Source organism: Trematomus bernacchii, unplaced genomic scaffold (genome assembly GCF_902827165.1).
Source record: "Trematomus bernacchii unplaced genomic scaffold, fTreBer1.1, whole genome shotgun sequence".
NCBI classification, from domain to species: domain Eukaryota; kingdom Metazoa; phylum Chordata; class Actinopteri; order Perciformes; family Nototheniidae; genus Trematomus; species Trematomus bernacchii.
Genome location: NW_022987477.1, coordinates 4,745,006 through 4,769,763, shown reverse-complemented (window position 1 = coordinate 4,769,763; position 24,758 = coordinate 4,745,006). Strand labels below are relative to the sequence as shown.

Sequence of the window (24,758 nt, the reverse complement as noted above, 5' to 3'; positions counted from 1 at the left end):
TTTTTCCTCTCCCCCCTGTATCGTCAGACTGGGAAATAGATGATCATCCCTTGTACCCATTACTCAGCCTGATCCTCTTATCATAACCAACCTTCCTGAGTCTCTAATTTGGGGTCTGCCAAACTCTGCTCTGTGTACAATGTGGCTTTCCACTCTGTCCTGCTGCGATTTGTCGACGCTGCTGCATTGGAGGGGAAGTCAAAAGGGAAAGAAAGAGACAGAGGCAGAGGGGGGGGGGGGGAGAGGGAAGCGAGAGGGATTGTCTGCACACATTTGCACACCTGTCTCTGGGGATATTCCACCAATGTGAAATAAGACAACTCTGTGGGCGGGTCAGTATTCTGGGAACACAGTGAACAACTCATAAAGGCTTCATCTCTAGCTCCCCACACCTTTCCCAGGCACAGCTCATCCCTCTCTCCTCTGTTTCACTCTGCCCATGTCCTATCACTACCCCACATGGGCAGAAGCACGTGTTGTTTAGTGCATTACACTGCGGGGGAGCCTGGGCAGGTAAAGGGGATAAGAACGTCCCCCATCAACAATGCCTTTGTGCAGTAGCTTACCACTGTAGGGAATACATCACACTGCCTCTGTGTTATATGGCAGTAAATCAAACACTACAAGTGAAAACAATAAAGACGAGATGCATCCCCATCCATTGAGGCTATACATGTAAACCATTCATTTACATCATAATTGCATCCTGCCTCATTTGGTTATTCCATTACTGTCAATGAGAAGGTCACTTTAAAATGATCTATTGACATGCCTTTGAGAACAGTAGGTACATATATGTAAGCATGATATGGGCTTTGCATACAGCACACGTGCACAGAGCATCCTGAGCAGCGCTAACACCGAGCAGGGAATCAATTACTCACTCAGCGGCATATTTTTCTGGGATCAAAGGATCACACACCTTTGTGTTTGCTGGGGCTTGTACTAAAAATGTACCGGTTAGCAAATACCCAAGTCTGATACGTCAGAAAAACAAATTCAGATTTGCATTTCCCCCAGAAACATTTGACACACTTAGATCAGAAATACCCTGAAAGGTGCATGAACAGATAGAATTGTCTGGCGACAAATCAGACAAAACATATGCGGTATCCCCGAACTGAAAGAAGTGACAAAAAAAGATGGATTACCATTTCTTACGGGTATTTTGTTGAGGTGAATTTACATGAAAGAGGCAGGATTTAATGTGAAACCGACTCTTTTTATTATTCAATAATTTAATTTACTTTAACAGCTGCAAAATGTTAGAGGAATCTGTTTTTCTATCTTTTAGTAATGAGTAAAGTTGATACTGTTCTGTTCTAACATTCAACATAATGGTCATTGCTGACATGAATGTGGGACAGAATTAGTTTCAGTAGAGTTGGAACCTTTTTCACATAAGATATTGTATGATGCCTTAATACATGTATTATATATATTAAGGATATCATACAGTTCTCCTTAAGTGCCAATGTTCCAACATACAGAAACATCCAGTTAAGCAATTAATTTCCTCCACAAATCAGAGCATCTCTCATAAATATCTTTCTGACTTTAAATAGATTTTCCCTACATCATATCAAAGAGACATTTTGTGGCTCTTGCATTATGCAAACGTGGCTTTGCTCTGCAGTCTTTTTTTTTGCTTCCATTCAACCTCAACAGCACTGACAACAAAGGGCATCTAAACTCACCGCAGGGGTCTGCTGCATCCTGCCGAAGGGAAACGCAGCACCAGGTATGTGAAGGGATCGATGTGCAGGGGATTATGGGAGAAGGCTGAAAGCATATCTGTGTGCATGTGTTCCTGCATGTGTCAGAGTACGATAACTTTGATCACATTCCCATTATCTTGGTCCTTAGCTGTAATATGACACATTCGGAAACACTGAGCCAAACAATTGCCAGCTGTTAGAGTGATACTGACGACATGTGTTTTAACAGCATGTTGCTGGAAGTGTGAGCGGCGCTCTATAAATGGCAGAAAGAAGTCTGTAAACTATGAAAATGAAGATGAAAATCTGTACATTGAACAGTCTTGTTTACCAAGAGTGGTCAGATATCTTACTTAAGTGAAAGTAGGAATATACCCTCATGTAAAACTCCAATAAAAAGTACACAAGTATGAGCATGAAAATACATTTTGAATACTGAAAATAAAAGTACTTCAAATTCATTTATCTTATATTATTTATTTATAATGCATTAAACATAACTTTAATGTTGCAGTTGTGGGGATTATTGTTATTTATTTGAAATGCTGCTGGTAGCTTAACCTATATTAATATATCATTTCTTACATTTATTTTTCATATATTCTTTAACAATTTCAATCTGCAGAGTAACTAGTAAATGTATTATATCTGTGAGCCCAGATTCCTCTTTACAGAGCATTTACGCTGTGATTAATATGACCAAATATGGGAAAGGTGTCATTCTAATGAGGCTTTCATAACGCCCATGATCTTAATAATGCCCTTTTTGTCGTACTGACGCTTATCACCATCTTAAAAGTAGGTGTGTAGTCCCCTGAAACTTTAATAAGCCGATACTGAGACTCTTTTATTCTCTGCTCATAAATGCATATTATCACCCTCTGTCAGCCAGCTGAATGCTTTCAGTGTCCGAGGAGAAATAATATCTCTACAGTGAAGCCTGTGGGAGGAGAATAATCATCTTTATATTTGGTGGGTTTAAGCTTTAAACCAAAACAACATGAATACATTAAGAAAGCTGACATTAAGATTGATGAAGGAATTCTCTTACAGGCTTTTCCATGGAACAAATCTGAAGCTGTTTAATTTGTCCTATTATTTAAAATGGCAATAGTTATTAATGCAATTATCACAGAAAACTGCACATTGGTTTATTTGAAATGAAATGAATATCCATAAATTGTTAATCCACTCCGCAGATCTTAAGGACATAAGGTCATGATATTATTTAAAGTATGAATGAACTAGATCTTGGAATGGAGAAACAAGTATGTATCGGCTTGAGTTAATAATTGGTTGCATAATAAGTCTTATTATAGCCTAGCTATTTAGTAGATTAGCACACAGGTCAATCTATTTCTGCTTCTAACATTACTCTGTGGCTGTTATGTCCTTTTTCTTTCACCTCTGGCAGTTGTAGGTCCCCCTTGAAAATGAGATGATAGATCCCAAAGGTTTATCCTTGGAGTTATACTTTATAAATCACTGGCGCTTTCGTGCCACTTCCCTTTTTCGTGCAGTGATATCATAGCCCTACAAACGTGCTAAAAGTAGTTTTAAAATTAGATATCTTTGCACTGTTGTTCAGAGGAAGTGCAACCAAAGGCCGAGACCTCTTGATGTGGGTCACTATGCACTGGCTGTATTAATCCATTTAGCCAAAAAGAACATATGGCATAGTAAATGAGGCCTGACAGGCTGAGTTAATGCTTTATATAGCACAGGCACTCAGAGAGCGCTACTCCTTTGCTCTGAGCTTTGCTCTTAGGCATCGCCTGCAAGAGACAAACAGAAAGAGAGCAGCATCTCACAACTGAGGGTTCACAAGTTCAGCATCCGTTGTGTAACACAATGACCTGCACACTTGGTATGGTTTTATGCATTTAAACATTGATTTTTAATATGTGTAAATGTAAAATGTAAAGTGAGCTTCTAGGTGTATTATAACACACTGAGTGTCATATTCGCAGGAAGTGCAAGAGTGCAAGTGATAGGGGTGCTGGAACAACCCCCCCCCACACTTGCACACGTACACAACTGTATATATACTGTATATGTTAAGCTGCCATATTTTTCTCCAGTATTACATCCCTTTTCCCATTCCCTGTCACAAACAGGAAGGAAGGGTTGGACAGGATTTAGACAGCCTCTCCAGCATGAAAGAGGTTTCAAATGGAGGATAAAACAAACAGCAGCACAAAAAATGTGTTGCTTTGTCTTGAATGACAAGTCTGCTTCACTATGCCTTATTTAAGGCCCCCTTTTGAAAACTATGGCATTCATATTGTCATATTATTTGACTTGTATAACGTAATATGATGCTGTCAAGATGTGATATGACCCCTTAGGGCACCGTTTTGCATATATATGTATGTCATTTGTATGTAGAAACATTCTGTTTGGGAGTTATCTGCAATGTACTGTAAAGATACATTTGAATTGTGTAGCAGAGAATCCATAGACAATGTTATGTTGTGGTGTGCATGTTAATAAGCTTCCATCAATGCATTCCAACACTTTTTAACATTGAAACTAGGCTTTTCCCTTATTGGTAGGCTTTTAATGTGAAAATCCACAGGAAGGGTTGCATTTAAAAAAGTAGAACAACTAGATAAATTGGTAAATGAATCTGGTCATCAGTACTATTTGCTGACTTTAAAAAATGTCTTCCATACCCTTTTGAGAATGATGATCCCCTCTTGGTTGTGTTCATTTGTGGTGATGTCAAACATGGCCCCTCCGTCACCTGGCACGATGGTGTACTCTACTTCGGCATTTTTCCCGATGTCCAAGTCATGGGCCTTGATTCTTCCGACAGCAGAGCCCACTGCGGAAGACTCAGGAACCCGGAGATGAAAGAAACCTGTCAAACAAACAAAGATCAGACCGGATTCATTTATTATCATCACTTGACATCGGATGGAAAATGCAGAGCTCTTCACATCCTCCGTCCTTTATGTGTCTTATCCGCCCACAGGCAGGCTGCTGATATGCTCTGTCTGAAGTCCGCCCTGTAGCTATGAGCATGGCATTATTCCATTTGGACGTGCTTGGACATCAAGGCAACACAGCTCGTTGTAATTGGCGGGCTCAAACCTGTATGATCCACAAACACAAGAGCCAGGGACTGTGATACTCCAAACAGGAGAGAAATTACTGCTGAGGGCTTGGAAAGAAATATACAAGCAAACAAACTGCGGATTGATTGATTATCACTTACAACTCACAATATGTGGAAATGAATCTGTTTCTGTTTTTCCCTTTTACTTTTTGAGATAGCTAGTATCTGCAACAACATAATCTGCTGATGCAAGAGAAATATAATCTTTACTGCTGCATTTGAAATCTGTTGCGAACACCTGGCGGCATCGTAGAGGTGCCATGGGCAATTCAGTAGCACTAAAAGAGTGTTCAAATTCATTTGAGTGTTTTCAGGGCTTTCATTCCATACTCAGAATCGTGTCAGGTCAAGAAATGTCAAGTAGGCAATGTGCCATTATTTTGAACACTGTGTTATGTCAGAGGTTACACGACAACTATTTTAGACTAAGTCCTTTTCTGACGCCACGGCTGGCTTCACTGTTTTGTTGACACTAATTTAACAAATTCCTCAATTTGATTAAACATATTCCGGACACATTTTACTGCTGCAACAAATAATTAGCCAAGATTGGTTTTCAAAAAAAACATTATTCGCTTCATGGAATGTCATTTATTTGGCCTTTTAAATTAGAAATGTGATGTGCAAGAGTTTGAATATCTTAAAACTTTCTGAGGATGGTGCTATTTGACAAATAAATGCATCAAACTCTGTGAAGGATGACCTTGAACATTACAATGTACAATAATCCAAAGTCTTAGTTAAAAGGCATGCACAGGGTGAACACAGAAGCTGGTTGGCATACAGGATATTCATTTTTTGGGTGATTTAACATAATCTACTGAAACAAACACCAGTCTTTCTCAGATCTCACTTGACTGCTGAAAGAGAAAGGGAAGTTTGATCCAGCTATTTAAACCCAGTTCCATTTTGGGGACTTGTTCTGGTCAACCAGGCTGTATTTTGAATGTCACTGAACCCAGGAGCTGGTGGGATGTAACAATTCACCTTTAACATCGTCTGTTAACCTGCATTCTGATCTGTGATCTTCGCTGGCCTGCTTTTCCTCTACCTCTCCTCTCCACAAGATTATCATCCCTAATAAAATGACATTTTGTTGTTTGAACTGACAAATTTGGTTTTTACATATTTTGATGTTAAGTTTTTGGGTAATGGGTCTTGATGTGATATTTTGCTTTCAGATGTATTAATTATGATTTTGGACAAATGCTGACATTATTTGTACATCCTGTAAAGGTTACCGGGCTATCCCTCCATCTGTTTCAATAAATTAACCTTTTTATTCTTGACGGATAAATATTTAAAATATTCTTCTGTCTGGTGCCCAAATGTAATGTTATACTTCTGCGATAAAACCTACGCTACATGGTGTTGCTACCATTTCCTTCACTCTTGATCCTTGGGAATCTGAGGCATATGTGTGAATTCAGATGGTCAAATTTCAATAAATAATCAAGTACTTTCAAGGACATTTACAGTATTTAAAAGTGGATGTCATTTGAAGGGCAGGACAGCTCCAGTGCCAACAAGGGTGAGTTGCAGGTTAGGAGAAGTTAGGAAACAGCTGTTATATGCCACTGCATATAATTTAACAAAGCCACATGCAGTTAATACACCCCTATTAATTATGACCATTTCAGTTACAACCACATCTGGTATCATTAAAAAAAGAGATCATTCAGGGGATTTACAAATGTTTAATGTATAATAACTAAAGGACAGATGTGGCAGGGATCCATGCTGGAATATGATCAGAATCCTTTGATGAGGTTCCCCAATATGGCCGCAAGACTTTTTTTTTAACCTGTAAGCCTATAAATATGGAAGAGAGAACACAACAAAGAGAGGATTTGGGACAGGGCTGAGGGCCCCCCATACTTGGCCCCACCTCTGTGCTGTGACAGCATTATGGAAATATGATCTTTTCCCCCGCTGCCAGGGGAGCTTGACCGTCTGAAGGCATGTATTTACATTCAGGGGAGACCACTCGCTGTAACCTCGCAATACCTGAAGAGACTGCATCAATACACAACAGTATTTTTCCTTTTCTGTCATACACTAGCTGATATTTAAAATGAAATAAACACAATTTAATATATGTGCTTAGTATAAGTAGGAAAGCGTTCACAGATCAACATGTTTACAGTAATGCATTTTTTTTCCAGCTTGGCTTTTTACATGACCTGGTGAACGGCACAATCAAATTAATCTGGTTTAGCAGCTTATTCAAAATATCGGATGGAGAACATGGAGTGTTTAAACTCTGAATCCCTGATGCAGCAGCAAACCTGCTCTAAATATAGAAGGATGCCCAGTGAGCACATTTACAGCAATACTACAGTACAGTCGTTCATTTGCCAGGAGCATTACATGTAGATGCAATCATGCTAAATAAACAGGCCTTTGCTTACGACAGAGCATAATGACAAATAATGAAACCTAATTACAAAGAGGATACATGATGAATACCCCCCCGCCCTGTTGTAATTGCACAGTGTTTATTTTGTTTTCATACAATGTTTGAACCTGCTAAATGTGAGCCAGCTTTATTACTATTATTTGACACAAATGAAAGTAGGTGTTGGCATGCTGCAATTATTTTTCAAATATTTACTCACTTTTAGAGAACCTGGGTGGATTATCGTTGACGTCGCTGAGGGTGATGTTGATAGTGGTGGTCCCGGCCAGTCCCCCCAGCTGGCCCCCCATGTCCTTGGCCTGGATCAACACCTGGTACTGTTCCTTCACCTCTCTGTCCATATTGGGCAAGGCTGTCTTTATAACACCTGGCAAGATAAATAGGTTATAGAGTGGTTAGAAATAGGAAGGAATAAAAGAGAGAGCATAGTCAGTTAAAAAAAGAGAACAATGTGGTAACCTGGACTATATTTGGCACTAAATGCACAATTAACCTCATAATGCACAATCTAATATATTTCCCGTTAAGGAGCTGACTGCCCAGGAAGACACTGCTCTAACCAAGGCTGAAATAGAGGTCATTCCACAAACTGGAGACACTTGACATTCAATAGGGAGCTCTGGTGAAGCCATATAATGATTCACTTGAGGATCACAGACCCTGAGATCAGAGGGTTTTTACTGCAGATTAATAGCGAGGTCCACTGGAGGTTGGCAGGGTAAAAGGCAGCGGGCAGCATACTCTAGGTGGGTCTGCACTTTTCCCCTCCTCTTATTTCACTTAGTACGGTGAGGAGGATGTAGCACTTGATCCACAAACATGTGTGAATGCTAAACCACACACTGTGTGCATTCAACATTTCTGTCACCATCTTTTGGAGAAGGGGTATGTCTATCTCTTAAATCGATAATTCTGCGACAGACATGGAGAATTACGTGTCTCCCGCCCTTCCATTGCTCACCTTTTTTCCTCCCAGCAGTTGTTCCCGTTGCCGATGTGCGTTTGGAGATAGAAGCAGGCCCAGCAGTGCAAACATTTACTTTAACAGTTTGATTTTTTCCCAGCATCACTTTGAAATACAGTCGCAGTACGTGCTCTGTGAAGCTCTGGGATGAGCGGCATAATCAGCAAAAGATTCCCTCGTATCTGCCTGTGTGATATGTATGAACCTATTTTCGTATGCTTTGAACTGCCCCAGATGGAAAGCCATCAGCAGCCCACTGCCGGCAAACACTAGTGGTTTGAAGGTATTTCAGATTTAGAGCCGTCACTGCCACTCTGCAACCTTTTTAGCACCATTTACCTCCCATGACACCAACCGCCTACACCAGAAAACAGCAAGTATTCATAAATATTGCTTCAGCATATTGTTTTATTTGTCTTTTGCTTTCAATTTAAGCTCCCTTATGTTACAGTTTGCCAGCTAATGCTACGCAACCCAGAAGATTCAGAGTCCATGAAGCATAGACTCAGATAGACAATGGGGGATTTGAAATGCAGTTTATTTCTTGATATAGAGACAGTCTGTCTGTTTTCGAAGTTCAACTGACATTTTTATATGTCGCATGAAGTTAGCAACTACCATTTCTCTATCCACTGTACTTACAAATGTTTTATCTAGCTGTCTCTGCAGTAACTCTCCTGAATGTTTATATTATTTTTGACCGATTTTAGATAAAATTGGGGTTTCTGCAGGGTTCAAAAACTTTTTTAAGAGCATGAAAATACATTTTATACCCACTTTTTTGCAGTCATACTGGCAGGGGTATGAAGGAAATGTAAATGACAATAAGTGTTACTTGAATTGCGTGAGTGTATTGACTGTTTAAACAATAACAAATATATATATATATTGTCAATTTAAGTCTATATCTAAATTGTCTAAATGTAAAATCTAAATCTGGTAGGGTAGCATTTGACTTTAGGACCTTTAAGGCTTAATATCAATGCTGTTTGATTTCAATGGAGTGTCGGATGCAATTGACCCTTTACTTCATACCTTAAAAAAACAATTCAACATCTTTATTGGAGAGCATGTGTCCTTTCATGGCCTCATGATTTGTGGATTGGCCCGATGGTCAATTCTAGGAGCGCTTTTATTCTCATGATGTATGCTTGCACTGGTCCACACTACAGCATATTTCACACACTGTTTGGAAGACACTCAATCATACAAATCATTCAAGCCTAATGGCCTAGATGACCTTATTTTACTGCGCAATTGCCTCGCAGCAATTGTCAGGTGCACATAAAACAGGTATTTATTGTTGACTTTCACATTTAAAGTGAAAATGTGAAGATGTTTTTGAAGTCTACACTGACTGAAAGATTTCCTCGCATAAATCAGAATGTGCTTTACCTGTTTTGGGGTCAACGGAGAAGTATGGCTGGCCATGGAGGATGCTGTACACCACTCTGGCACTGTTTCCATAGGTGGGGTCGTCTGCATCTGTGGCTGTAACCTGCGTCACATATGTCCCTGGGGGAAAACAGTGGGAAGATGTATTGACTTTCACTTGATTTGTTTCCTCATCAGACCGCAATCTAAAGTCATTGAAGTCCATCAGTTTGCTGAATGATCTCATCTGACACGAAGGAGTGATGGATCACATTTGAGAGAGCAACAGCTAATATTGAACAAAATCACAGATTGATTGCAATGAGGAGGAGTGTTGAGGAGGGAAAATTGGTTTGGATTTGGTCCAATGTTAGTGGTAAATGTTTTGAGAGAATCCTTTTTTAATTTTGGGAATGGTCTGTGTAATCTTAACCATATGCTTCAGAAAAGCTGATGGGTAGTACAATATGGGCAGATTGGGAAGCCGCCATCTTGGCAGTGAAGCATCTACCACACCCTTAATTATGCATTATTTTAAAATGAAAAAAGAACACTTTCTGGTTCAAACTCAAATGGCCAATGACACAAAGCACCATGTTGGCATCCTTTTTTGGGACATTTTTTGTTTTAAACTGTACACGACCCAATTTTAAATAAACTAAGTACATTTTGGCATTGGAAGTTGCTGCTTGGTTTATAATATTTGTAGCATTACTAAGTGGGCCTTATTTGAATAAATAAAGAAAGGGTAAAAAAAAAAGAAATCTCTTGTGTGACCATTCATAAAAAATACTACAATTAAGTAAACAAAAGGGCCATGGCAAGAATAGTATTAGTATGGCAGTCTTCCAAACTCCTACAGTCAGAGAGACGGAATAATTACTTGTTGGAGGCTCGGCTCATCCTCCTTAACTAGCTGGCATGGCACATGGTCCTTATTTAACATGTATTCAAATTCCATGTTGTTCAACCATTTTGGGGATAATTAAAAATGCCTTGTAAGCCTGACTAACTCTAAAAAACAAGGCTGATGTTTCTTGGGCAGATTTTTTTAATAGACAGGTGGACATGGACAGCTCAGTGAACATATTTCCATACATCACTCAAACCTTGCTGTGTTCAAAACACATGCTGTGGTAAAAGTTGTCAGCTGCAGGATTGTGGAACGTTTATATAAATAGTAGACACTGACCAAAAGGGAGGACATTTACATAGTCTAAATTCTGCTAAGCTTCCCTGTAAGAACTTGCAGTATAATAAATAGGCTTTGCAGTGCGAGCAGATGGTAACAATGGCATTAAAACATTAGGTGAGAGAGATTAGTGTCTCTATCCTTACTAACAAAGCCACACATGCCTGATTACCAGAGATCGACTGTATAGTGTTGTAACACAAATTTCCAGGTGACAAAAGCAACAGCTATTGGTGTGAGACGACAGCAAGCCGAATAAATGATGTTCCTGCAATTATGGAAAATAAGGATTGCAAGAAATAACTAAGTGGAAGAATTTGATCCCAAAGTCAATGATGATTTACACTGGAGGAGCATGCAGAGTTTTGCAAAATAAAGATCTCAGTTAAATATATTTTACATCACAGTTCTAAACAATTAACTGTAATTTTACAATACAATGCAGATTAAACAAATGCATACGGAACTATATTGAATGTCTAATTTGTACGAGAACAAAAAAATCATTAAACTGATACAATAAATGAGTTCCATGTAATTTGTTATGTCAACTTTTTGAAATGTTTGGTTCAGGATTTGTACGACCAACAGTTCTTTGCTGCAAGTGGTCCCCTCTCTCCCCCCTTTCCTCTCTATATTCAGTTGTATTATCTCATCACGGCGAGACAAAAACAATCTTTTAATATAGATTTTTTTTAATGTTTGGAGACAAATTCATTGAGTCTAAGACATTTGGTGGTGATTAAATGTTTTAATTCAACCCGTATATCTGTCACTTTATTAATGATTCACAGACAATTGAATTGCTTGTAAATCAAAGGGAGTCTCTGGATTGCCTTGAGTGATATCCTAATGTCTGGCCATTGATTGGTCTTCATTACAAAGCATTATTGCCAATTAATGTGAAGCATCTCTCTTTTACTTTTGTTTTCCACTAACATAAAAACGTCTGAAGGGAGATAAAGACAACACGAGGGATGTAACAGTTAATGAAGCCATTGATCACACATTTCTTGCTGGTATAAATATTGAGAATAACATTTAGTTGGTTTGATGATTCTTTTTTGCACCGGCGGTAAATATTTACTCAACACAAACACAAATTGTGGCGTGCTGTTTTAAACTCACAAGTGCACTCTCGGCTAAGATATTTCTGAAAATGGTGTCACTCTGCATAATTTGGCAACACTCATCATTGTCACTTGCGATTTTAAGGTTTTAACAGTTATGGGAGAGGATACAAAATATTTCTGAACCCATTAGTCTTGTTTTTTTAACAGATTTTCCTGTAACACTACACAAGAGCTTTTGCATTTTAAATGATTTGATATTGTTGCCATGGTTTCCATGAAATATTGTTTAATGTGTTAGTCTTTTAAATGAGTGTTTTTAAATGCCATTTGATATCGTTGCTTTTAAATGAGTGTTTTTAAATGTCATTTCATAATATGTTTCTTAAAGGTAGGGTAGGTAAGAATGGAGAAACCAGCTCGAGTGCGCTAGAATTTGAAAGTACACAACCGAAAAAAATCTGCCCCTTCCTTCAGACTTCCTTACAGAGCCCCTCCTCCAACACACACGAACGCGCACATGACCAATGAGGGCACGAGATAAGTTTGTGCACGAGATGGAAGGCTGACAGGCAGGTAGGCCATCCAATGATCTGCCGCGGGCCGAGGCAGATCATTGGACTTGATTTTTACAGCGCCACGGCTTCCACAGATGAAATATTTGAATATATTTATTGTCAAAGCATTTAATTTATTCATTGCTATCGGGATGTTAAGAGCATTCCATGGAATATAACAAAAAGTGTGAATTACCTACCCTACCTTTAATGCTCTTAATGTCTTTCATTTTTGTAAAGCACTTTGAATTGCCTTGTGTTGAAATGTGCTATATAAATAAACTTGCCTTGCCTTGCCTTGCCTAGTGACTTTTTCATATTCAATCTTTATTGAACTTATAATTCATTTTTTAAATATTCTTTCTCAAAAGCTATTTGTTTCAATTTTGGTAAAATGTGCATGACAATATTAATAAGATGACCTACATGGAAGTTAATATGCTTTTTGTCAACTATCTAATAGAGGATCTCCTTAATATATTTTGTGGGTATTTTTTTTAACATAATCCCTGTACTCTATGTGTTTTTGATACACTTGAAAGCTTCTCTGATTCAGAGCAGTTTATGATTTTGAGGCTTCACTGGGACCAGACTTTGTTGTTTTTCCTTCCTCCCCATTCCCTAGAGACTGATGATTTGGGAGTTTTGAGGGATTCAGATCAAGAGGAACCCTTCTCCCAGCGAATTACCTTGATCTGTGTCCCAGGGGGAGATGTGTAAAGACAGAGCTGTGAAATACACTCAGGGCACACCAAGAATAACTGGTTCTCGGAAATGTCAAAATCTGAGGGGAGCCTCTTTGCCCCCCTGGTTGTGTCTGTGATGCTGTGGAAACGTTTGTGTTGTGTTTAAAGAGGAGAAAATCAAACTTTCAGTGCAAAGGAGTCTAAACAAGTAAGCGTCTATCTTTGATGAACAGAATACATATGGTTACTGACCTACTGGTGACATCTCAGGGACACTGGCTGTATATGGACCCTCCAGGAATTTTGGCTCATTGTCGTTGATATCTTGAACCTTAATTACAAATTCTGATTCGGGCTCGAGGGGCCTATTGGTGTCGATGTCAACAGCCTGGGCGCGTAGGGTGTAGTAAGGCTTCTCCTCCCTGTCAAGGCTCCTTAAGGCATGGATATCCCCTGTTGTTTGGTCAATTGTGAAAATAGAGCCAGCCCCATCTCCCGAGAGAGTGTACTTCACACCACTGTCCCCACTATCGAGGTCAGTGTGCAGCTGCAAGACAAAAGAGGAATAAGACAGGTTGAGTGCAAACATTGGCACAGATAATGATTCATTGAAAGCACTCGGGAAGAACTGTCAAAGAACACTATTTCACAAAGTGTGTCAAGGAAACTGACTGCGCATCAAAGAGCAAATTCATGTCTCGGCAAAGAGCTGCAAAACACTAAGTCATGAGAAAAATAAAATGATCGTACTTTCAGAGCATTTCACAGATTAATGAGGCTAAATCTCTCATAAATTATGTATTCTCTCTGTGCAATTACACTGTGGTGATAACTCTTCTATCTATCCTGGACCCGTTTCTATTCATGCATACTCTAAAATGTTGTCTTATTTGAGAAAGGAGTTCTCAAAGTGGCATAGATCAGACTGTAAACCTCAGGCAAATACTCCACAAGAACTGTTTGTAATACTTCACCTGGCAGCGGAGGTCTGTGACCAGATGACTCTCGGCACAGTTGTAATACCAACACTCAACAGCCAAATAACATCTTTGTTAATATAGATCCAGGACCAGCAGCTCTCTTTGCTTTGTGCAAGACAAACACATTCTGGGATGGTGGCAGAAAGCCTATTGACGTTATGTTTACCTCCCCCGGGGAGATCAGTCGTACAATTCAAAGCCTTTTAAATATTTAAGGGCTCTAATGCAATGTAATCATCACCATATATGGATATAGATTTCTGCCTTCTTATCAATAACATGGGAATTTCTGTTGAACAGGAGTATTATTCCAGGTGACAAGAACAGATATTTAAAGCACTGTAGCAGGGGAATATAAAGTAACCATGCTAAATAGAGAACACGCAAGTGGGATCCAGGTACATCTTAACAAAATCACGCTTATTTGCTATCCTCGCTCCAAAATGTTGGAACCTGCTCCCTATTGAAACCAGGACAGCAAAAAATACAAACTGAAAACCTGATTCTACTCGACCTTGGCCGAATAAAATATTAAAATAAAGAAATGCCCTCTTTACCTATCACTTAGAATGGCTTATTAAAAGTGACTGTACTTGTAGGATTCTTACTTTTTGAGTTTGCATCTTCGTGCACTAAATGTAAGTTGCTTTGGATACTAGCTACATGTATTGTGACATGCTAGCTCCAGATAACATGGTTATTTTTTGTCTTTCAGAAAAGCTTTCATATCATGCATGGAAATTCTTCTAATTCTACACTTTATGATTGACTTGTGAAACTGTGTGGGTGTCAGTTTGCTGACTTAATAATAATAATAATAATAACAAATTCAGAAACAATTTCTGTCCTGCAATCATATTCTAAGAAGCCTTGGTAGTACAACTATATTGCGCCACTAATGGTTCACCATTCATGTGCAATGACAATATTCAGTTCCAACGCGGAACACTTTACGGCTTGTAAAGGCAGTTTCTCCTTTTCCAGTTTACTTATCCATGAACTCATCTTTGTCTAGCCGCCGCCTAGCAGCAGCAGCTGCCTTGTACTCACTAATGGCTAAGTGAATCACTGAATTACACTATTTTTGAATAATTCAGCCTTTATTGTTGTTTACCCCACACATAAAGATTTGTCTATCATTTTCACATGGACACATTTCCTGTGAAATGCAATGGTAATTGCAACCAGGGAGAGAATAAGGAAATTTGAGATGCTGCAAACAATTCTCCATAGGATAGGCTACGGTTAAAAATAACCAAAGACACGCAGACACTAGCAAAAACACATTGGGAGTAATTGGTGATTCAGTGCAAATTGCCCAGTTCACACAATTGTAGCACTGCATTATGATATTCTCACCCATGGTGCATTATTCATTGCCATTCAAATGTGCGAAAATTATTTTTGGGTCATGCCCCTTGTTGGGTGACTACTAGCTCCCATAACATGTTATGCAATGAGCACACAATTTGAAATGTAGATTATGTTTTGTCCACATAAACACTGTGAACAATAATAACCTGGCAATAATACTAAGTACAAACTAAACTCTGTATTTACTCAGATAGATAGGACAGTGGGGCAGGTAAAGCAATATTATTATTTATTGGGGAAACTTGGTGAGGATTATATTTTTACAGCAGAAAGTCAATATATGCATTGCCTGCCTTTCCACTTTGTTATCTCCATATAACATAACAATTCTTACAGCTACTCATAATTAACATGTCCATGCTTGTTATCCTGAATGTTATAATGTATAATTGTCCTCAGTGAATGCAACTGTTAATACGTTTGCTATTAGCAGACAAAACAAAGAAACGAGGGAACGACCATGCATTTCACTTCCTAATTGGAACTGCACATTGCAGCTGTGCAATTTGGGATTTCCTCATTTGCAGGAAGAGACTGCCGTTCAGCTTGATGCGTTGCCCTTGTACTGTTTGAACACTGCGTTATCAGTATTTTGTGATTTTACAAAAGGAAAGAAACGCTACAGAAATAGACGTATCCGGATATTATGAGCTGTAAGGTTAGCTATCTACATTAGTTTAATTGACAGGTGGTAATTAAATTAAACTGCGCAGGAGCATGACAGCTAGCTAATAGGTGTGCTCATCCCACTGATGACAGATGTGAGTAAAAGAAGAAGTGGATGAAAGGTAATAGAAGCAACCATGATAAAAGTAACTTTAACGTTATTTCTTACTTAAATGACTTAATTCAAAGCTAAGAAGTAAACTTTTCAAAACAAGTTTAAAGCAACGTAGTTGAGAAGGGTCTCTCATCGCTTTTGGAGCAGAGCTAGCTTGAGCTGCTCACCTGGATAGGTGTAAACACATTTTGGAAACACATTTTACCTGTCATGTGCTCTGAACAAATATTTGTTCGCCAACAGAACAAGACGGGAGAGGACCAGATTCAGAAGGTGAAATACCGTCGCAATGTCCGTGTATTCCTGGAGAAAACTGTGTTTTGGACATGGCTATCGCCTGGAGAGTTTGTGACTGCAAGGGTAGGAAATGGCTATTTTGTTTAATTCTGTGCTGTGTTGTTGAGGCTTCCTGGCCTGTTTCTGATGCACTGTGTAATGTCTGGTGAACAGCCGCGGTGCTGGTCATTATGCTGCTGTTGTGTGTGTGTGTGTGTGTGTGTGTGTGTGCGTGTGTGTGTGTGTGCGTGCATGTGGGCTGGGCAATAATTGAATACGATGTATTGACTGTCAGTGGAAATGTATGTTGATAATACGACCACAGCAGTATTGTATTAAAGTATATTGTAAGCACTTGCATCAAAATAAGGTATTGTTCTGATGTAATGTAGTGCAACACAATTGATATCGTTCTAAATCAATTTGGAATTTATGTGACCTTGAATATATTTCACATAGCCTACTAGTATAATAATAATTTCAAACATAACCTATTGCCCAGTCTGATGTGCTTGAAGGTGTGTACATATACACAGACAATGGACATGCTCTTCTATTCTATTTTCTATTCTATTCTATATCACTCTTTTCTAATTGATGCTATGCTATTTTGTTGCTGGCCGCTGTGCTACTAATTTGCCATCACAAATCCTTTATATATTATATGTATGTTTGAATGGTATGTATTTTCATCACACAATACATCTCTCCTAACATGCTGTGGAACCTTAGAAATTGTGTCACACAAACAAAATATTTGGTTTGTATATGGATAGGGTTTCTAATGCTTTGCACACAGATGGAACTTTGGACTGGATGACTGATTCGACACATGTCTCCTCACTACAAAAGGTAGGACATTAATTTCTGTTGTGGATAGCCGCCGTGCTATTATACTGTGATGGTCGCCATACCACCAAAGGATATGTGAAAGTATGGTTTTGTCCCATCTACTGTGGGGGGGCTGGGGCTGCTTGGTTCTTGTGGAATGCATTTCTGTTCATGGAAATGTATTTGTCATGTGATCAGAAACATTGGGTATAGGCTTCGAGTGGTTGTTGCCTTCAGGGTTTCTGTTTTTGACTTAGTTTAAACAGTTAAATATAGAAGTGATATAATGATTTTATTATAGTTTGTAGTGGTTTACTTCTGAAATTAAGTTGGACTGATTTCAGTATAAAGTCTTTGATAGCAGGTTGGAAATGGATGCTGTGATGGATGTGTTCATCAAGACTTGTCATTGCACCATAATTACACCACGCCTCCAACATGTCTTCTTTCCAAATACATACATTGCTTGATTTTATTGTTTTCTATCCTGATGTTTTCAATGCTGCTTGGGCATCTTGCCATTTCTTGGAATCTGTTCCTCCAGCTTGCCTGTGTATATGTGTGTGTGCATGTATGTGTGATACACAAATGATCATAGTAATCCATCATATGAAATGTTGCTCTGCAGAGCAATAAATAGTCAGACTTATCAAGCCTTACAGTATGTGATGAAACTCTTTACAACAACTTGAGAACTTTCTGTTTTAAATTTTCCGCAAACATTTGAAACGTACAAGTTAGTAAACGTTTAAAATCAAGCTCAGATAGCCACCAAGCGTGCATTGTTTTATACAATAAATACAGAAAACTGCTTTTTCTGTTGAGTCAAATTAAGGAGAAGTTTAACTGTAGGCCTTTTGCCTGCCAGCAGTTTGGTTAAGACGTTCTTGCCTTCAGGTGATCCCTGGAAACTTGTGCTTCCTGGATTGCCCTTGTTTTAATGAAACACTGTGCATTGCAATGCATTGTGTTTTCTTCAGATAGTAATAGGGAATCCTGCAACAAAAGTAGCTGTTCTGTGTCTCTGTTCATTTATTATCCATGTTGTTTTCTATTGCTTTGTAATCCTGTAATCTCTTGCAATCCATTCATATGATCCCCAGCATCATTTGTACTAGATTGTTAGTTTTGTTCTATTAGGCAGACGACATGACAATACCAGTGAACAACTATCTCATTCATAAGCGCCATGAAAGTTGATATTTTCTTTTGCTTTCGGCATGGAGAGATCAGAGTTGCAGATGGACTGCTGCAACAATGTAGGCTAGCTATAATAGGATTCACAATCTTTTACTTTGTAGACCGAGCCAAGAAAAACACTCTGCTCACACATAACATGTCACGCATACACATATTGCAACAAATACTGCTGTGAGAAAATATATATGTTCCCTTTCTGTAGGGAATTCATGATACGGTGACATACAGATTGTGATTGCATTATAATAGAATATGTTTGTCCTAATCTGTCACTCACTGCTGAAGAAGAAAATAACGAACCCTCTACAACAGTGGTCACCAACCTTTTTAAGCCCAAGATCCCCGACCTCGGCCTTGGTGAAAGGCGAGATCTACCTATTGCAGAATTGAGTGAAAAAGACAGCCCAGACAGTACTTCCAATTTGAGGCCTTTTATGTAGACTAATTGCATCTGAATTACATCAAATCATTTGGTGCAACTTCCAATTTGATTAAACCAAGAACACAACATAACTAACATGTCAAAAAGGATAAATATATATATATTTACATCATACCTATCATTTTAAGTTTCATTCATTCCTTCATTACAATCCTAAATATAAATGTATGTAGCTTATTTTCCATTTGAGTGAATGAGTATTTTGTTGACAGCAACAACAACAAAGAAAAAAATAACATCTCGCAGTGAGCAGATAACATAAAGTGCCATTTTAACTGTGAGGCTTATCCACTGAAGCTTCATGCAAGTGCAACATTTAAGATTAACATTACAACTAGTTATTTTAACACAATTCTTACAAATTCAAAATTCTAACAACATTCTTTATCCATGCATAAACCATTGGTGCGTTCACACCGGATGTGATGCGAATGACGCGTTCGCGCGGTAGCCAATCAGCGGTGAGGATCTCAGCCGATCTCAGACGATTCACCGTCAGACGGTGAATCAGAAAACCAAAACATCAGCCGTTAGCTGTTAGCACTCAGAGCTCACAACTCCTCGTATCTATTCAGAAACTGGACAAAAGTTAAACATGAACAAACCACAGACTGTCTGTGTCATGGCGAATTCAGTCGCTGTTGTATCTGTGTCTGTATCATGTTGTTGTGAGTCCGGACGGAGCAGCTACAACGTTAGCTTAGCCTGATCGATCCGATCTCCATTCAGAAAACACGCATTTTAAAAGGTTTTTCGCCTGCCGTCTTGTCTGCACACTTGTCAAAGCATTAATTCATGGTTTTTACTAACCGGTATCAGTATGTAGTCATTCCGGCATCATTTTGAAACGTGTATTACAATTAAATCACGGTAAAATATGTTCATTTTGTTGTAGTTGGTATCTACCAAGTGCAGTGAGTTCAAAAATATGCAGCATCACTTGAAGTCAGTCTATTATTTTCGGGAGCGACAAGGAATGTCTCAAAGACACGTCAATCAAGTGGCACCTGCTAATGGGGTGGTGAATGATAGGCTTACATCTAAACACTTTATTTATTTATTTATTTATTATTTAAACACTTTACTTTTCTTTTTTTTGTTACTTTCTTTTTTTTAACAGTGCACGATCTACCCGCACCACACTCGATCGCGATCGACTTGTTGGTGACCACTGCTCTACAATGAAGTCTCTCTTGTAGTGCTGAATCAACATCTTTCTAACACACTCCTTTTTAAATAATTAAACATTGAAAGTGCACAGCAGGGTCTGTGCCACATGTTTTGTCTGGAAATATATTCTTGAAGTGTTTATGATAGTTTACATCATATGTTACCCTTTTCATTTAAACAACACTATATTGAAAACTCATCAAACTGTTCAGTTCTAATAATCAACACAAAATACTGGATTAGTATACTTTGTAATGCGGGAAGGCTCCTATTTTTGAATAAAGGATCACTTTGTATTTATGAGCAATGGGGTGTTTGTATGTGGTTATCCTTTGACTGACAAGAAAGGGAAAATATAACAACTCGGAGCATATTTTTCTAATTTGTACTTTATTCAATAGAAGTACCCAGGAGAGGCACCTGCAAATTATTCATAACTGCAACATTTAAGATGAAAAATAAATGCAAATGCAATTATAAAAAAGAATAGGCCTCATTGGTTATAAGTGAAAGTTAACTGATATTAATTATATATTCCATTACTCTAACAATGGCAATCAATTATGAACAATATTCATTTACTGTATGGGGAGGTGGTCAAGGTTCTTTTTCCAACCTACAAAACAGCCAGTGGGCTCAATAGAAGAGTTACCACTGTAAGTAAATCAAAGCAAAAAAGTATGATTACTAAAGAAATAAAACAAATGTCTATTCTTTTACCGATACGGTTCGTCACAATACGTTTAAATCAAAAAAGTAGAGACTATGCATTTGGCATATCAATTATGCTTAACTTATAACATAATGTCAACCAAAAAGCAAATTTGGTTAACATAAAACATTCGTAGAATGACTAAGAGCCGAGCGGAAGAGACATATGATGATTTGGTTATTTTGAGACCGTCTTTACACTCCATTTTTCATGATGGGCATAATTAGCAAGATGCACTGCTCAGGGTACCAGTTGACGTGGCAGCTATAAAAAGAAACAGGTAGTGGTGTCGGAAGTGAAATAGGAATCTTGTTACCTTCAGAACACGCACCATCTGTTTGAATGATTATGTTTGCATGAGTTTTTCAAGACTGTTAAACAATGAGGCCAGGATTTATGCCTTTTTTATGTACATGCTTTAGACATTACAAGATGCAAAGCCATGACCTATCATTTCCACCTTTTTTAGGAGTGTTGTCAAAACAAATATCAAGCAGAAAGACCATTACTCTTCTGCTAATTTTGAAAAATGCTATTAGCTTAAGCTACACTGGTGCAAATGAGTAGAATGTTGGCTGATGTATACTGTCTGTGGAATAGTAACATACTTAGGATAGTGATTGTGCTGTGCAGGGAATTCTTGGCTCGGAGAGAGGGGGGTGTTCCCTGTTCCTTTCAGGATTTGCAGCACATGGTCCCTCATTGGCTATGCAGTAAACACGCATATTGATTAATTTGAGTGATTTCAGGGGAGAATGTAACCAACCTCTGTAGAAAATGCTGTAATTGGATTTCTGCAGCCGGGATTATGTGGAGCTCCTCTCAGGAATGCATATGGTGGCCACGACTCTTTGCTGATAGCAAGCCAACATTGTTCCTTGAACAGCCCAGCAACCTTGCACCAGCAAGTACATTCACAGATCAGTGAACATTCTGAAAGGGTCAGAGTGTTCTTGTTGTTCTCGTTTTTGCGTTCAGTAAAGTCCAACTTAAATTAAATAGCCTTTTGTATTTCGTGTTCTTGAACATGTATACATTATGTCTGCTCTGTGTATCTGTCCTGTTTTCTCATTTTAAGAGAAAATTACATACCAAAAGTGAGGATTCCACATTATATATTTCTGTATTTTTGCTACACACAACAAACACCCAGATGATCTTTCCTGCTGAAGTCTGATTCCGAGTGTAACTCACCACCATAAGTATGCATCTTGTCCTGCACCTTGTTAAAGGAGCGATAGTTTCCTAGTACATTATAGAAAAATGCCCTGTTTGGTGGCAAAATACAGTTTCTTTGGACATTTATTATACTTGAATATCTATATCCTTGGTGCTGTGTATACACCGTTGGACCCACTGCTGTCTTGAATCTATTTTGAGGCTGCTCTTCATTATTAGGTCTGAAAATACCCTTCAATCAAACAACCATTCAACCACTGTCCTACCAACCCAGTAGTGTGGTGACAGTAAGTTGACATTATTATGGAGTAGGTGTCTCCAAGTTAGTTCATTGTCAGGCTTGTGCCATGCCGTACCACATCATCACGGCACATTGCATGGTAAGGTTTCCAAGCTATTCCACTGGTGAGTTGCTGATAGGAAGAGAACGCTGTGTCAAATGCTGCCAGCTTATTATAGCTGATCGATATTGGCTTGCGAGCCATTTCTTTGCTGCTGACAGCTTGAAGCTTGCTATCTGGGTTGTGTCATGCCTCTGTCAGGTAATAGGGATGGAGGGAAAATGCACACACATACACAGAAAGCTATACAGCTAGATATACAACCACAGACAAGGTAGAAATGTGTGGTTGTGTATGTGAAAGGGAGAGGCAGCCATATGGGATAGATTGCCAGATATAGAATAGGTTGTTTGACGACAAATATAAACCGTTTTTACCTCTGCATCTGTATTCAGTGCTCTGCCCATATGACCTGCAATTGTGAAGATGCATTCACAACGTAACTATGTTGTTACCTATGTACAAAATCTGACACAATGAGATGCATGACAACTAGCATATTTACCATACATCACAAATATGTGTTTCCATGTGAGGTTACATACCAGATAACATGGTGTAAGAATGTTTTTTGACATATCAAATGAATGTACATGATTGTTATTGATCTTAGAAACTAGGGTTAAGGCTTGGTTCCCTTTCCTCATATCACACTTGATTAAATAATATAGTGATATTGATACAACATGCAGAATGCAATTTTCTTCCCAGATCCCCCACAATATTGCCCATCAATGTCAAGGAACAAATGGAAAATGTTGACCAGGGTAATAAGTGATACTGATTGTCGCATTAGCACACCGTTTGGAAATATTATCCAGGCAATTCGTCCAATACCCATAAGGACAAAATATATGAAATATATTACTTTGGCAGGACAGATGAATGGCGTCATTAGCTTTTATTTCAGATGTTCTTTCCTGAATTTCCTGCAACATTCATCATCAACATACATTACAATTGTAAAGGCCCTCAACCTCTTAATATGTTCTAACGAGTGGCTGAATCACTGGCATACCTCATGCAAACCCTCTAGGACAGCAATCCTTTCAAATTACTCGGAATTTGACAGTGAATTACTTGGGCAATACTTTTTCGAGATGAATTTAGAGATAAGATCTGGTATCAGCATTTTAAAGAAGAGCCTTTATTCACATTTTACAAAATCCACACCTACAGTATACTGCAGTTTGTTTATCAGCATTCAGACATATTTATATAATTTCTATTAATTCAATATTAACAATATAGTCAAGTGCCATGCTTGCTGATGCATGCACTTGTGTGCCATATTACGCATTTCACTGATTGCAGTATTGTTGTGTCAGTTACTACATTAGACATGCTTTATGGATGATATGATTATTGGTTTTTGCTTGACCCTGCATGCAGTCACCTGTTAAATGTAGGTCACTGGATGGACCTCGGCCTGCAAAGTTATTACGTTACAAAACCTGTGATCTTGCAGTCAAAGTTAATTACCTGCCGGCTTTGATTTTTGAAAACATTGGCTATCATCTCCCTAGACAAGTTTGCTTTTTTTTATAGTCCTCTTCAGGTTTTCATGCATTTAACAGCTAAATTGAAAAGCATTTAAACCTAACCATATTCAACAAAGTGTGACTAGTGTCACTAGTACGCTGGTGGATTTCATATGGCCAGGTGATTGAATCTCTCTTTGTTGGGCCTGGTGCATAGGTCTTGTTGAAGCATTTTTTATGTCCTTCTTATAGGTCCTCATTGAAAGATTAAATTGCAGGCTCCACATCAGTAATAAATCTCAGCCAGGTGTGAGGTGGGGCAGAGAGGGAGAGCCATCAATAAAAAGAGGGATGGTCATTCCCTGTCGGGCAGGAAGCGAGGGAATAAACAAGCTGTAGGAGAAACGGGCCTGCCCTTTCTAGCAAAAGCGGTTTATTGACTTGTATTTAAATGAGCGACCTTTTGTTCGTGAGTGTGTGGAACGGGGCATCGGAGCATGCCACTGCATGCCATTGCATGCTCTGTATTGTTTTTTTTTGCTCCTTTACTTTTATAGGTCCTAAGTGTGACTATCTAAATTGATTGGATTTGTCTTTAACCTTCATTGCATGAACTGTTATGGGTATGGTTTTTGCTTTGTGAACTTAAACTGATTCCCTGACTGCCTTTTCTTGCCATGTGTATAATGTGTTAAGTCCCATTTAAGGGGTTTTGAACACTGTCTTGCTATAATGTCCCCATTATTTGTATACAAGAAAGCAGGGTTGTGTGGTGTTGATTTATGTATGAGGTATGCTGGAATCCATTTGATTTGCAAAGATTTATATTCCGATGGACTTTGAATCTGAAGACCAGGTTGTCAATACGAGTGTCCAATCCCTCATTAATG

General features: G+C 38.6%; 1 protein-coding gene across 1 annotated transcript in view; it reads right to left on the bottom strand.

Moving 5' to 3' along the window:
- The window catches only part of LOC117496471 (cadherin-12-like), a 55,793-nt gene that overhangs the window by 26,525 nt on the left and 4,510 nt on the right, over nt 1–24,758 (bottom strand). The window contains exons 2-5 of the mRNA XM_034148146.1: nt 13,354–13,648; nt 9,618–9,737; nt 7,458–7,625; nt 4,394–4,581 (exon numbers count right to left, since the gene is read on the bottom strand). Coding sequence (XP_034004037.1) covers nt 4,394–4,581; nt 7,458–7,625; nt 9,618–9,737; nt 13,354–13,648 — 771 coding nt within the window. The remainder of the gene's footprint in view (nt 1–4,393; nt 4,582–7,457; nt 7,626–9,617; nt 9,738–13,353; nt 13,649–24,758) is intronic.